Source organism: Eptatretus burgeri, chromosome 12, assembly GCF_056783735.1.
Source record: "Eptatretus burgeri isolate ZD-2024b chromosome 12, Ebu_testis_v1, whole genome shotgun sequence".
Taxonomy (NCBI): Eukaryota; Metazoa; Chordata; class Myxini; order Myxiniformes; family Myxinidae; genus Eptatretus; species Eptatretus burgeri.
The window spans coordinates 41,851,632-41,866,868 of record NC_140972.1 but is presented as its reverse complement, the minus strand read 5'-3'; the positions used below and the strand labels follow the sequence as shown (position 1 = coordinate 41,866,868).

Genomic DNA, 15,237 nt, shown 5'->3' with positions numbered 1-15,237 from the left:
AGCTGCAGACTGGATATTTGTCATGCTACTGAAAATCAAAACCACTCGCAGCCACTAAGCCTTTGCCGATAGCTCAATGGAGTACTACTCTCCCTTATCGGCTTGTGTGCCAGCATTACATCTGTCTCTCTTGGATTATGTGACATTTTTGGCATCTCCCATGATGAGGCCAAGGCACATTGCTCTCGCATTGCAGGCAGGTCAGTGGCTTGTTACCTTGTGCCTGTGAAGAGAAAAAAGTGGGGTTAAGAAATTGGTTCATGTCTGTCTGTCTGTCTGATCAGTTTTTTGATTGAGGAACAACTTATTTAGATTTAATGTTATATTTTGAACACAAATAGGAAGACGAGTTTGCCGGTTTACCACACTTTGGCTCTGAATTCATCCCGGTTGCACATGCGCAGAGAACAGAGAGGAGTGAGATGATAATTTTACTCTGCCAACCTGCCTGGCAGTCAAACAAAATTGAAAATCATTTTTAAGGACACAAACAATAGGCACGAATCACTAATGTAATGAGTTAGATATGGTGATGCATCAGACACTGGGTAAGGTCAGGGTCAGGTCAGGTATGGGAGCATGCGCCAGAGCAGCGCGTCACTGCATCCACTTTCCGCTGGTACTAAAAGGGGGCTCCGTCTGGTTATCCCCCAGGCAGATGCCTGGCCCATCCTCATCTCCTTGAGATGCTGATCAACCTGCTGCAACCACGATGCATGTGGTCGGCCCATTGGCCTCCTCCACTCGCGAGACTCCCTCGCTGAGAGAATCTGGGGAGCAGGATCAGCATCAGGAAAACGAGCCACATGTCCGTACAGCCGCAGCTGATGCTCACGGGACTGTGCAGGTAACAAATCTCATTTGAGTCTCTCTCAGCAACCGCTCGTTGGACACAAAGTCCGACCAGCGATAGCCAAGGATTCTCCGAAGAAACCTCGTACCAAAGGAATTAAGTCTCTGTCTCAGATCCTTGGTCAGAGTCCAAGTGTCGCATCCATAGAGCAAGACTGGAAGCACCAAGGACCTGAAGATTCGGACTTTCGTCCTCCCGCAAAGGTACCGGCAGTGCCACAACCCATTATCCAGTGAATCCATGACTCCCCAGGCCCGACCCAGACGTTTATTGACCTCTGACTCTCAGCTGGTAGAGACATGAATATCACTGCCAAGGTAAGTGAATCTCTCCACGACCTCAACATCCTCACCACAAACAGGCACAGACGGGACAGCGGCATCCAATATGTCATTGAAAGCCTGGATCTTAAGGCCCGGTCACACCTTGACGTTTTAGCCAACGTATGCCGATTTTTGAATATTTTTTTCTCAAACGCTGGCACACGTTGAATACGTTATGGGTAAGTTTTGATAACATTATGAGCACGCTGAAAAACACTGCCATACGTTGTTGTACGCTGGCTTTAAACGTTGTACTTTTTGGTTGTCCTGAAATTTTTTCATGCTTGAAATTTCACGACTTATGCCGGCGTATAACTCACACGTTCTGCTACGCTGGCCACAAGTTGTATGCACGGTCTGCGATCGTTGACAGACGTCAACACATGCTACTTGTAAGTTAATCATAAGTTGAGACATGCCGAGGTAATGTTTAGCGTACCCGAAACTTATTTCTAACCTATGATTAACGTGTTGTTGGCACGTTACGCGATCGTTGCCACACGTCGACAGACGTTACTTTTAAGTTACTCATAGGCTGAAAGACGTCGGTATAATGGATCGTCCTTGCGTCAGCGTCCAAGGCCACGGCCAGGACACTTATTTGCAGCATTCTTCAAACTTTTCTTCGGCATGACGAGGATGTTCACACTTCGATGTCTAGCTTGGCTACGATTCCAATTGTCCATCGGCAGCGTCTATTTAAAATAGTCGAGTTTGAGCGTTTTAACACGTTCAGAAGAAACGCTTCAAATTTCAAAACCCCAGCGTCAAAAAACAAAGGCGAGTGACAGCAATTTAAATCGTTCATTGTTAACAATGAAAATAGCTGAGTGGTACCGTTTAAAAGTCGTTGAGTGTAAAAAAAAATCGAATTGTTGAGTACAAGTGTCTACTTTCAATAGTGGGTTTTGAGCGATTTAGCACGTTCAATAGAAACGATTAAAATTTCCGAGCGCCAGCGTCAAAAAACAAAGGCGAGTGACAGCAATTTAAATCGTTCATTGTAAACAATGAAAATAGCTGAGTGGTACCGTTTAAAAGTCGTTGAGTGTAAAAAAAAAATCCAATTGTTGAGCGCAAGCGTCTACTCTCAATAGTGGAGATGCAGCCATTTAAATCGTTGAGTGGCAGCCTATGAATAGCAAAACCCACGTCACCGGCAAAGATAAACTGCCGCACGATATGGATAAGTTAGGCTATCGTTGGGCATAGTTTGAACGCCGGCTTCACGATAATTATTCGTTGGTATATCGTATCTATAAGTAATCAAAGCGCTCTATGCACATTATTAGTTCATTGTGCATTTGTCCAACCCGTTATGAATAGACCTAAATCGTAAAAACAAGCTATAGCTCATTGTTGAAAAGCCCCATAAAAAATTAGCCACGAAGAACTTCGAACAATGGTGAAAAGATGTCTCCTACCCGTGGACACGCGGACGCAAGGAAGATCCATCATAACCCACACCCTCCCCCTCACACTCACCTACTACTACCAACATGAACAAACTACTACTAATACTAATACTGATACTGATACTGTTACTGCTGACATGGACATCGACTCAAAAAGGACTCAAACACTGTTGGGTTCCCCTTTTATGAGCAGCATTTTTATGTACAAATTCCCAAAACCGCTGGGAACACGTCTTTATATGGCAGTTGTAAGCTCGAAACACGGTCATTTATTTTTTTTGTCGACCGGAAGACGTCATTGGAATACGTCTACATACGTCGATGTGTGTTGGGACTACGTAAAGAATTGGTTCAAAGCACGTCAAACATAAGTTAGAAATAAGTTTCGCGTAAAAAAGACATTACCGCGACGTGTTTCGACTTATGAGTAGCTTATAAGCGTCCACATATCGTGTGTAAAACTTATCCCCATCGCATGTGGAACGTGTGTCATACGCAGAGTTCGTCGTAAAATTTTGAACATGTTTAAAATTTCTTGACGTACTCTACTTACTACGACGTATGATAGCGTACTTTAGCGTTCTACTCACGTATACCAAACTTACTTATACCGTATTTGACGTGCCCCAACGTTTTAGACACATTTTTCTTAGGTCGGCATACGCTGGCAAGATCGCCAAGGTGTGACCGCGATGTTGTCACTTCCATTTCTACGGCAGTTATGATTCGAATCGTTGTGCGTCAGCCTTTTAATAGGCTACGTCACGACATCGTCGGCGATGCGTGCAACGCGCTATGCCTAAGTTAGACTATCGTTGGGCATCGGTTGTGTAGGCCGACAACAGGTTCAGCATTCGTTGGTAAAAGTTATCTATAACACAACGAAACGTTCTGTGTCCGTTACCAATACGTTATACATAAGACCAAGTCGCTATGAATACGTCCGAATCTTAAAAAAAAAAAACATCAAAAGTTCAACGTAAGCCAGCGTTTTACATACATTTTAATACGTTGCCATTGCTGGCTAAATCGTCAAGGTGTGACCGGGCCTTTAGTTTTGACCCAGGAAACCCATAATCCCAGCAGCTCCGACTCCTCATTCAGCACCTCGAGGGCCCCCAAAAGGATATCTAAAGTCTCCACAAAGATGACTGCATCATCTGCGAAATCAAGGTCAGAGATCTTGACATTACCAAACGATGCACCGCAGCTTGATCTCTCCGACATCCTCCCTAGAATCCAGTCCATACAAGTGCCGAAAAGTGTGGGGGCCAGTACATACCTCTGATGAACTCCAGTAACAACTGGAAATAAGTCAGAGATGGTACCACCACATCTCACAGCACTCTCAGTACCAGAGTCGAGTTCAGAAATCAGGTCGATCAGTTTTGGTGATCACCCCACGAAGACCAAGAATCCTCCAGAGGGCATCCCGATTCACTGAATCGAACGCTTTACAGAGATCAACGTAGGCTGCAAGCAGCCCCTGCCGAAACTCTCGTCTGCGTTCGGTGAGGACCCGAAGAGCAATGATATGGTCAATTGTTGACCTCTTTGGTGTAAAGCCTGACTGCTCTGGACGCTGGTGCTCAAGCAGAAGATGGTGAACCCTCTCAATAATTATCCGAGCAAAGACCTTGCCCCGCACTGAGAGCAGCGTCACCCCTCGGTAGTTGTTGCAGACTTGGCCTTCACCCTTCCCTTTCCAGAGAGGGACAACAAGGCCCCTCTTCCAGTCAGTTGGCATGATGCCTGTGTTCCAGGCAGAGCACAGAACTGCATGCAATGACACGAGTGCAGCATTTCCACCAGCCTTGAGAAGTTCAGCATTGATGCCACAGATCCCTGAAGCTGCTATACCCCATTTCAACCGGTTCACCACAGCCTGTTTCCACAAGCCAAGGTGGACCACAGTTGATTGGAGGGTCAGCAACAGGGATTGTAACACCCCTGACGTCCAACTTGACAACTGTTGGATCAGCCTGGTACAACCGCTCAAAGTAACCGGCTTGGCGGGCCTTCACTTTGGACTCCTCTGTCAAGAGCCTACCACCCTCTGTTCTAACTGCAGTACACACCGAGGGATGGGCTTGGTTTAACGCAATGCGCGAATTCCCCTGCAAGCAGGACGAGAATCCCTTGACCACAGGTGATGTTCTACCCCCTCACCAGTGTGACCACTCCTTGGCTTTTTTCACAAGATCTTGGCTATTCGTTGTTCACCTTGGCGTCTTGGTTTTCTATAGGTTTTCTATTATCGCTTTTCCGAAACCTTGTGAATTATTGGCTTTTTTTCAGTGGCTCACCTTGGCATTTATGAAAATGAGTGGTCACACTTCTCCTCACAGATACCTCGCACATAGGCCTCCTTGTCCACCCTTGGCGCATGTATAGTTTTAAGCCTAAGCTCCCTGAACAGCTCAGCTCTGCCATTCAGCCTGCCCCTGCGACTGGTCAATGGTATCCAGTGTCCCTTGAGAGACAAAATTCTTCTTTGCCCTACAGTGAGTTCCAAGACATCCACCAGCAACATCAAGGACGGTGGTCTTGAAGGCACTCCATCACTCTTCAGGACCTCCCAAAGCACCCAGACTCCTCAACTCTCCACTCAGCTTGTTCGCAAACTCCTCAGCTACCCTCTCATCCTTGAGCTTACCAACATCCAGCCGAGGCTGAGATGGTACCATTCTCTTGGATTTAAGGTGCAACTTCAGAGTTGCTACAACAGGCCGGTGGTCAGTATTGAGGAACTGAGCACTCCGTTAGACCCTGCAGTTCTGGAATCATCCTCCAGCAACCATCAACGAGGACATGGTCAATCTGCTTTGCCACACCGCCAGCGTTGGACATGTGGGTGCTGAAACCATGAACTGGCAACCCTAAGTCCATGTCTTGTTGCAAAGTCAAGGAACTTGGTGCTATTCTGGTTCATAGTTCCTGACCCATGGGGACCAACACACGTCTCATAACCATCCCTTTCAGTTCCAGTTGATGCATTGAAATCCCCCAAGACCAGAAGTGTATCTTGTCTGTGGCACTGGTCAACCACAGACTCGAGCGTGGCGTAGAATGCGTCCTTCATGGTGAGATCACTCGCCTCAGTCGGAGCATAAACAGAGACCAGGGAAGTGACACCTAAGGAGTGATGAATCCTTAGTCTCATAATACGCCCGTTGACTGGTGTTACCTCAATTATCATTTGAGTCAGCTTAATGGACACAGCTACAGCAACTCCTTGGGAATGGTAACCATCAGAACGACCAGACCAATAGTTGGTGTAACCACCCACCATGATCTCGCCGCAATCTGGTCTCAAAACCTCAGAGTGGTGCAATACCGATGTCCAAACGCTTGAGCTCAGATGACAACAGAGACAGGTGATCATCCTCTCTGAGGGATAGGACATTCCACGCACCCACCCGAAGGGACCGCCTCAGGTTAACCCAAGGAGACCGCCGTCTGGTGGACGACACCTCAGCACCACTCCGACACACTCTCCCGCAATCTCACCCAGGGATGTTACCCCGTGGTTTCCCTCCTATCAAAGATGGGGGTCCCGAAGGCTTTGCCCCAATCCCGTCATCCGGTGAGTTGCCCTGCGAAGGAAAGTTGCACAGGAGGTACTCCCACGGAGTGGGTTTTCAGATTTTTTTGCGTTTTGCGGAATGAAGGGTTTTACGGTGGCCGGAGTGCAAATCCTGCCATCCAACCTCCTAATAAGAAGTAACCCAACTGCAGGAGGATGTCCGCAGACACAGTTGGGTACTAGATATGGATGGCCGTTGGCTCACAAGGAGCTCCACCACCCTTTGACAGGTTTTGTTTTTAATCCTGCTGGGTGTCCATATCCAAACACCCTCCTCACCAAAAAACCTGGTGGGGGAGACGGTTTAGTTGCCGCCAACCCGACCATGGAACAGGTTAGTACAGGTTTACATGGTACCTGCAGCAGGTCACAGATCGAACCTGACCTGACAATGTAATCAGGTGTTCACACAATTTTAAAAATTAGGTTCTCCATTGAGTACCAGCAGAAATGGTTTGGTACTCACGAAAAAAATTTTTTGTCAGCTTCAAGTGTACTCGTCTACTTTCCCAATCGCCACTCCGATTTTTAATGTGCCTCTCAGCTTTGTATGCATCTTATTCCTCTGTAAGTAGTCTCTCAGAACATTGACTCCATACGCAATAGTTTTCGGACATTATTTTTCCAAGTCCTTATACATCTGGGAGATTCATGTTGAAAATCTACCAAAATAAAAATAGTGGAACATATTTTTAGGGAGACAGTTTAGCCGTACCCCCTTAAATTCCAGAAATTGTATCGGGTGAAAATACAAAATAACAGAAATACATCCAAATGCTTTCAAAATGAGTTATAAATGTTATGGATGAATCGTAGTCATATTAAATGTCACTATTAGTCCAGTTTATACAAACAACAAGAGTTTTACCTCAATACCGATGGACTTGTATTGTTGTCATGTAAAGCACAAAATAGGCCAATGTACTCCTATTTATGTTATAATATGATCTAAATACGGATATCCATGACCATGATTCTTAAAAATGTGTAGCTCTGCAAGTTTTACACTGTGTGAGATCGGTTTAGTAATGATTTATTGATGATTTTTTTTTTCAGAAAGTCTGAAGTGAAACATCAAGATGGATGACTGTAATTTGCCAAAAAATAGTTTCAGGTGGAGAGCGAACTGTTACATTAACACAAAAGGGATGTGATGGTATCCTGAAAGCCAGAGGCAAATATATAACAGTCGCAGCTGGCCAGTCTGTCCATGTGAAGTGCAGAAGTGACTATACCAACCCGAGATCAATCCTGTATCACAACAAACGTAAACTTTCTGGTGAACAGGATCATCATCGTCAGCACACACTTAGATCGAAAGAAACTACATTCAGTTATGACAAGGATTGTGTATTGTGTGGTTGTCCAGATGTATGCAAAGGCAAGATATCAGAACATAAACTTATTCCTGTTAGAACAATGGATTTCCAGAACAAAATCCTGAAGGCATGTGATGAGTTCAAGGGAGAATGGGCTGACATTGTAAGAGGTAGGGTGCTTTTTGTTCAAGACCTGCCTGCTGCAGATGCAGTATATCACAACATTTGTAGTGTTAACTTTAGAACAGGGAAACAAGTGCCAATCGTTTTTCAGCAAGCCATAGAGCAGAGAGCTGCAAAATGCAAGAAAATCAGTGGAAGTGGCAGACCCAAGGACTCAAAAAAATCCGAAGCTTTTCAAGCAGTAGTGGAGTATCTTGAAAACAATGATGACGAGCAGTTGACCATCAACGATTTGATAAGCAAGATGAAAGAATATCTCCAAGATACTGACATAGAGCCGTACAACTGTACAGCTTCCAACATCCGACATAATTTTCATCAACAAACGATGCAAGACAAAAAGGATGAGAAGACCCACATAATTGAAGCAGCAGCTAAGTTCATAAAACAGGACATAAAAGACCTTGATCAGACCAGGAACACCTATCCCACTGCCGCCGAAATTTCAACAGAAACAGCACTGGAGTTCGTTCCACCATCCTTGCAGCAGTTGTTAAACACAATATTCTGTGGAAAAGATCGAAGCACCAAAATTGCTTCAATAGGACAAGCGATCATGCAGGCAACGCGGCCTCGTATCCTTCTGGCACCATTACAAATTGGTTTGGGTGTTCAAATGCACCACCACTTCCAATCAATTTTTGGTGGATTATTTATATCACCATGGGTTTTCCTGCTCTTACAGTGAAGTGAAGAAGTACGAAAGAAGTTCTTCAGTTGCACATAGCACAGAGATTCAAAACTTCAGTGCAAACAATTTTATACAATATTCTGCTGACAATGTTGACCACAATGTGAGAAGTGTTGACGGCAAGGGTACGTTCCACGGTATGGGAATTATTGCTATGGTGACACCTGGGACAAAATCATCAAGAACCATTCCAAGAGTGAAAGTCACATCTGGTGATATTGCTTCTGTTGGACGGATAAATGTTCAGCACTTCTTCTCAGAAAAAAGATAGCCTCCAGTCTCTTCTCTCCCAGCCAATAACAAACACAAATGTGAAAGAACCATGTGCAGATGTAGATCTACTTTGGAAGTCATCGCCGCTGCTGAAAGTCCCAAGACCCCAGTGGTCTGGGTTCATGCAGCTCATCCACAAAGGAGAACATCCTGGTGTGTTGTCAGTCATCTTTCTCCCCATGATTGATTTGGATCCAAACTATATCACCTGCATTTATTCTACATTAAAATTCATATCTTCCCATGCAAGTCAGTACCAAGCATACCCAGTGGTGACGTTTGATCAATCGTTATGGTGGAAGGCACACATAATGGGAGAGAATCTTCCTGAATTGCAACCAACTGTCGTTCGTTTGGGAGGCTTCCTTTCCAAAAATGAGCTTCCTGGGATCCATTGGCCACCTGATGAGTGGATCAGGCCTTCAGGAGCTGTTGGAAGTAGTGTATGCTGACAACACAGTGGTACATATGTTCTCAGGAAAGGCAGTCAGCCGTGCAGTTCGAGGTCATTTGCTTGTTGATGCTGCACTGAATACACTGGTGACATCAACTGCATTGAACGTACCTCTTCTGTCATCATCTGAACGTGCCGAACCAGAAGAAACTTTCCTCAATGATGATAGGAGTGTTGACAAACCAACCCCATCAGTTACAGGTGATTTATATACTAATACCTCAATATCTTCTAAAATGTTTCAAATCAATTAAACAATCTTTTAATAAGGTGGATCGAACAAAGTTGCCACATTAACTTAGACTATACAAGTAAATGTTTTCACCTGTGTTTCAGATGCTACATGTATTGATACTGATGCAGAGAACAATCTTCTTTCCTCTTTGACCAAGCTGTTGGAGGGTGTTCTGTCTGGGTCAATTTCTCCTGCTGATGTAGAAAACAATGAAATCTTGAGTACTCTAGGAGAGAAAGTGGTCACGAGAAAAATATGCTAGTAGACAACCGGACGGCGACACTTTGGCTACAGTATATGGACATGATAGACCTCCTCCACAGATTCATCAAGGCAGAAAGGCTTGGCAATTGGGAACTTCATCTCCACTGTCTCTATGACATGTTACCTTACCTTGCGGCATCACGGCATAATCTTTATGTCAAAAGTGTGCATGTGTATTTGCAGAAAATGTCCAGGCTTGAGGAAGACCTTCCTGATGTCCACAAATACTTCATGGATGGATGTCATGTTGTACGCCACTCTGATAGGCTTTGGGCTGGCATTTCAACTGATCTTGCAATAGAACAGTCTCGTGTGTAGTTTGAAAACTAGTGGAGGTCTGACAAGAGGACGAGGATTGACCGAAACCCAACGACTCGTATGGATTCTCTCCACTCCATCCTGTGCAGAGATCAATAGTGCCATGCAAAATTTTACGGGAGTAACTTTCACCACCAGTGAACAACACAAGGAGACCAGCCATGCGAGAATGACCAAAGACCACAGTGACATTCAAGAACTCTTGCAATATCTGGTCCAGCGTAATCCATTCAGTACAGATGGGCTAAAGTCTCTGCGAAACATTGCAACAGGAGTAACAGCACACCCCACTGTGAATTGTGACAATGCCAAACATGTGGGTCAGCAAATACTGCAATCAATGGTAGGCAAGAAGGTGGTTGACTACACATTTAAAAAGAAAAACCAAGCTGTAACAATGGACACCAAAAGCTCCGTGATGATTCGTGATGAAGAAGTCACTATCGATCCGCTACTCCTCTTCCAACGTCTGGGTGACTGCTGGTACTAGATTGGAAGAATTGCCAGATGCGTTCAGATATGAGCGATGCTCTTACCCACCTGCATTATTTGAATCCAAAGATGTGATAACGTCAGGAAACAAAGCTAGTTTGGCTGATAGTCTCTAGTCCACAACACTTGAAGATGCCACCAAACCTTCTGACCAGGTCCAGTATGTTTTGGATGGTGGCGCACTTCTCCACAAACTTCCATGGACAAAGGGCACTTCCTTGTACGAGATTCTGAGAAAGTACACCCAGTAAGTTACTCGCAAATACGGCAAAGCCATTATTGTGTTTAGATACAGCGACTTACCCAGCACAAAGGACTGTGTTCATAAACAATGAAGCAAAGGTTGCATTGGTGCAGCAGTTTACTTTGAAACCATGAACCTGCAGACGAAGAAAGACTAATTTCTGTCAAATGTACAAAACAAACAAAGGTTCATTAACTGTTTAGGTAACAGACCGGAGAGAACTGGTTGTGATGATCACCATGCCAGGGGCGATGCTGACGTGTTAGTGGTGGAGACGGCTGTTGTTTGTGCAGAGCAGAGACAAACCGTTGTGGTAGCAGATGACACAGACATACTGGTCCTGCTAATTCACCATGCTGTACATGTCGAAAACAACATATGGTTCCAGCCAAACCCAAAGAAGAAAAATACAAAGGCTCCACGGTGCTGGAACATTGCAGCAACAAGGCACCACCTTGGGAGTAATGTATGCAGCAATATTATCTTCGCTCATGCACTACTCAGATGTGACACCACGTCAAGGGTGTTTGGGATCGGTAAAAACAAAGCAGTAGTGAAACTAAAGAATGACAACGTCTTTGCTAGACAAGCAGAGGTGTTTCTGGATTCCACGTCAAACATGGAGGATGACGTCAAGGCAGGAGAACTTTGTCTTGTCTCCTTGTATAATGGAGATGACGACGAAAGCCTGGATGACCTGAGGCTTCGCACATTTTATTCCAAAAAAAACACACGAAGTACTGCAGCAGTTGAGCCACACAGTCTGCCTCCAACATCAGCTGCAGCTAAATATCATAGCCTCAGAGTGTATCAACAGGTTCAAGTGTAGTTCGGCCATGGTGACCAAGTACCTCCAGATCAATGGGGCTGGAAAGTGAGTGAAGGGAAACTGGCCCCAATTTTGACCGACAATACATCAGCACCACAAAAGTTACTGAAAGTGATACGGGGTGCTACAGTTTGAGATGTATCTGCCGAAAAAATGGATTGAATTGTTCCATGGCCTGCGGTGAATGTCGTGGGGTGTGTGCAAACATTTCACTGTCGGCTGACACAGACTCTGAGGAAGACCCAACAGAGCGTTAATTTGACTTTTAGATGGCCGTGGCCTCCCGATGTTTCACAACAGATTCAGCTTCAATTGTGATTGTTTAACCCTGGTGTATACAGATGTACTTGATGTGTAATACTATGTTATATAATGTACTATTTAAAGTTACATAAATTTTATAAACGCGAGACTTCAATATGTGAAATTTTACCAGTACGTACTGTGGCCAGCCGCCCGCGGAGCCCGGTCACCGCCAATTTTACAAATGTGGAATCATTCTGACCCATATCAAGTATTTCTATAGGTTTAGATTATGTTTTTAACTTCCAGCGCAAATATCTGATGCTCCTGTCGAATATTAAACTATTGTTTATAAGACTGAAACACATTTTTGTTATTTTTCATTTTCGACATTCAAATTTTTGAATTTTACGGGTGGGGGTAAGTTTTCTCAAAAAAAAATATGTTCCACTGAATAGATTTTGGTAGATTTTTAATAGGATAGTCCCAGGTACATTAGGAATCATCTAAAACAGGTTTTAAAACTATTGCAATTTGTTTCAGGTTAATGCCTTTTTCAGCACAGAGTGCCCGGACTATAGCCCCATTGCACTATCGTCAGAAGAAGATTGTCACTTTGTTGTGCCTTTACCCTCTGTCACCTTGCTCTTCGATTATCCTCCAACTTGAATATTTTTTCAAAGTTCCCGTAGAAAATTAACATTATAAAGAGACTCGTGGCTATTACAGTGGGGAGAACAAGTATTTGATACACTGCCGATTTTGCAGGTTTTCCCACTTACAAAGCACTTAGAGGTCTGTAATTATTATCATAGGTACACTTCAACTGTGAAAGACGGAATCTAAAACAAAAATCCTGAAAATCACATTGTATGATTTTTATATAATTAATTTGCATTTTATTGCATGAAATAAGTATTTGATACATCAGAAAAACAGAACTTAATATTTGGTACAGAAACCGTTGTTTGCAATTACAGACATCAGACATTTCCTGTAGTTCTTAACCAGCTTTGCACAGACTGCAGCAGGGATTTTGGCCCACTCCTCCATACAGATCTTCTCCAAATCCTTCAGGTTTCGGGGCTGTCGCTGGGCAACACAGACTTTCTGCTCCCTCCAAAGATTTTCTATTGGGTTCAGGTCTGGAGACTGGCTCGGCCACTCCAGGACCTTGAGATGCTTCTTACAGAGCCACTCCTTAGTTGCCCTGGCTGTGTGTTTCGGATCGTTGTCATGCTGGAAGACCCAGGCACGCCCCATCTTCAATGCTCTTGTTGAGGGAAGGAGGTTGTTAGTCAAGATCTCGCGATACATGGCCCCATCCATCCTCCCCTCAATACGGTGCAGTCGTCCTGTTCCCTTTGCAGAAAAGCATCCCCAAAGAATGATGTTTCCACCTCCATGCTTCATGGTTAGGATGGTGTTCTTGGGGTTGTACTCATCCTTCTTCTTCCTCCAAACACGGCGAGTGGAGTTTAAACCAAAAAGCTCTATTTTGGTCTCATCAGACCACATGACCATCTCCCATTCCTCCTCTGGATCGTTCAGATGGTCAGTGGCAAACTTCAGACGGGCCTGGACATGCGCTGGCTTGAGCAGAGGGACCTTGCGTGCGCTGCAGGATTTTAATCCATGATGGCGTAGTGTGTTGCTTATGGTTTTCTTTGATACTGTGGTCCCAGCTCTCTTCAAGTCATTGACCAGGTCCTGCCGTGTAGTTCTGGGCTGATCCCTCACCTTTCTCATGATCATTGAAGCTCCACGAGGTGAGATCTTGCATGGAGCCCCAGACCGAGGGAGATTGACTTATCTTGAACTTCTTCCATTTTCTAATAATTGCGCCAACAGTTGTTGCCTTCTCACCAAGCTGCTTGCCTATTGTCCTGTAGCCCATCCCAGCCTTGTGCAAGTCTACAATCTTGTCCCTGATGTCCTTAGACAGCTCTCTGGTCTTGCCCATTGTGGAGAGGTTGGAGTCTGATTTATTGAGTGTGGACAGGTGTCTTTTATGCAGATAACGAGTTGAAACAGGTGCAGTTAATACAGGTAATGAGTGGAGAATGGGAGGGCTTCTTAAAGACAAAACTAACAGGTCTGTGAGAGCTGGAATTCTTACTGGTTGGTAGGTGATCAAATACTTATTTCATGCAATAAAATGCAAATTAATTATTTTAAAATCATACAATGTGATTTTCAGGATTTTTGTTTTAGATTCCATCTTTCACAGTTGAAGTGTACCTATGATAAAAACTGCAGACCTCTACGTGCTTTGTAAGTGGGAAAACCTGCAAAATCGGCAGTGTATCAAATACTTGTTCTCCCCACTGTAGTAAAGAAATGTCAAACCATCTGTCCAACTTCTTATGTGGGTTCCTACAAGATCACCCCCTTGGACTGTTAACGACTTGAAAGCAGCAGACAATTACACACGGTGTACAAGCTGAGACACTTTGGGAAGTGGTTTGGACAAAATGTGCAAATGGATACATGCTATGCTTCCTTGAAATGGTGGACAGATCGGACATTATGTGCTGTTGGGATAATCTTGAGGTACGCACACTTGCTTCAGCTATCTCGCCTGGGTTTGAATCTCAACCCAGCTACAAACTGTCATCCTGGTGTTTTGTGGTGAGTGTGAGGTATCTATATGTGTGTGCCATCCCTCGGATGGACGTTAAATTGGCTGTGCCTCGTCTGTCAGCATTAGTTGGTGGACGTTAAAATCGCATGCTGTCCTTGCAAAGAGAAGGCGAGCTATCGATGGCACTTTGGCCAAATTACAAGTTCCTGCCCTTACTGCTGGGAAGGCAATGGCAAACCATCCAGCATAACCCTCATGCACATAACCAAGAAATTGCTTTGGCATCACCAACACTGCAAATAGTGTGGTACATCTCCTCTCGTGAAACAATTTTTCGATATTGAAACATGCAATGAATAAATGCAAACTTAAAGGCCAGTATGAACATGCATCAATTTTCTGTTTTAAAATGGAGTACTTTTCTCTTGAAAAACTAATGTTTCTGATTCTAATTTCCACAGACGTCAGATGATTGAAGATTTGGAGGCAAAGATTGTGTTAATGCCCCTGATGCAAGCTGAAAAAGATAGAAGGTAAGAGATAAAGGGGATATTCCTGTACTCGTTAATTTTGACACACACACACACACACACACACACACACACACACACACACACACACACACACACACACACACACACACACACACACACACACACACACACACCAGCCAAAATATCATTAGATCTCGTAAAGAACACAGAAGCATCGTTTCACCAGTGTGCTAATTGAACTAGGATAAATAACACTACAATTGGATGAAATTGATACCAGGTGGTTATCATTTCATACTGTTACGAATTCTGGTCCGCCCGGCGTGCGATCGGCCACGTACTCGAATCGCGACCGCGTCTCCCACCGGAACGGACAATTCAGTCGTGACTCTCCCGGAACAACGCCGGGGGCTAGTCACGGGTGGGTCTTTCAACCT

The 15,237-nt window shown here is 44.4% G+C and overlaps 1 protein-coding gene across 1 annotated transcript in view; it reads left to right on the top strand.

Annotated features, from left to right (window-relative positions):
- Positions 1-15,237, top strand: part of NDUFA13 (NADH:ubiquinone oxidoreductase subunit A13) — a 35,393-nt gene that overhangs the window by 10,853 nt on the left and 9,303 nt on the right. The window contains exon 3 of the mRNA XM_085850281.1: positions 14,768-14,839. Coding sequence (XP_085706407.1) covers positions 14,768-14,839 — 72 coding nt within the window. The remainder of the gene's footprint in view (positions 1-14,767; positions 14,840-15,237) is intronic.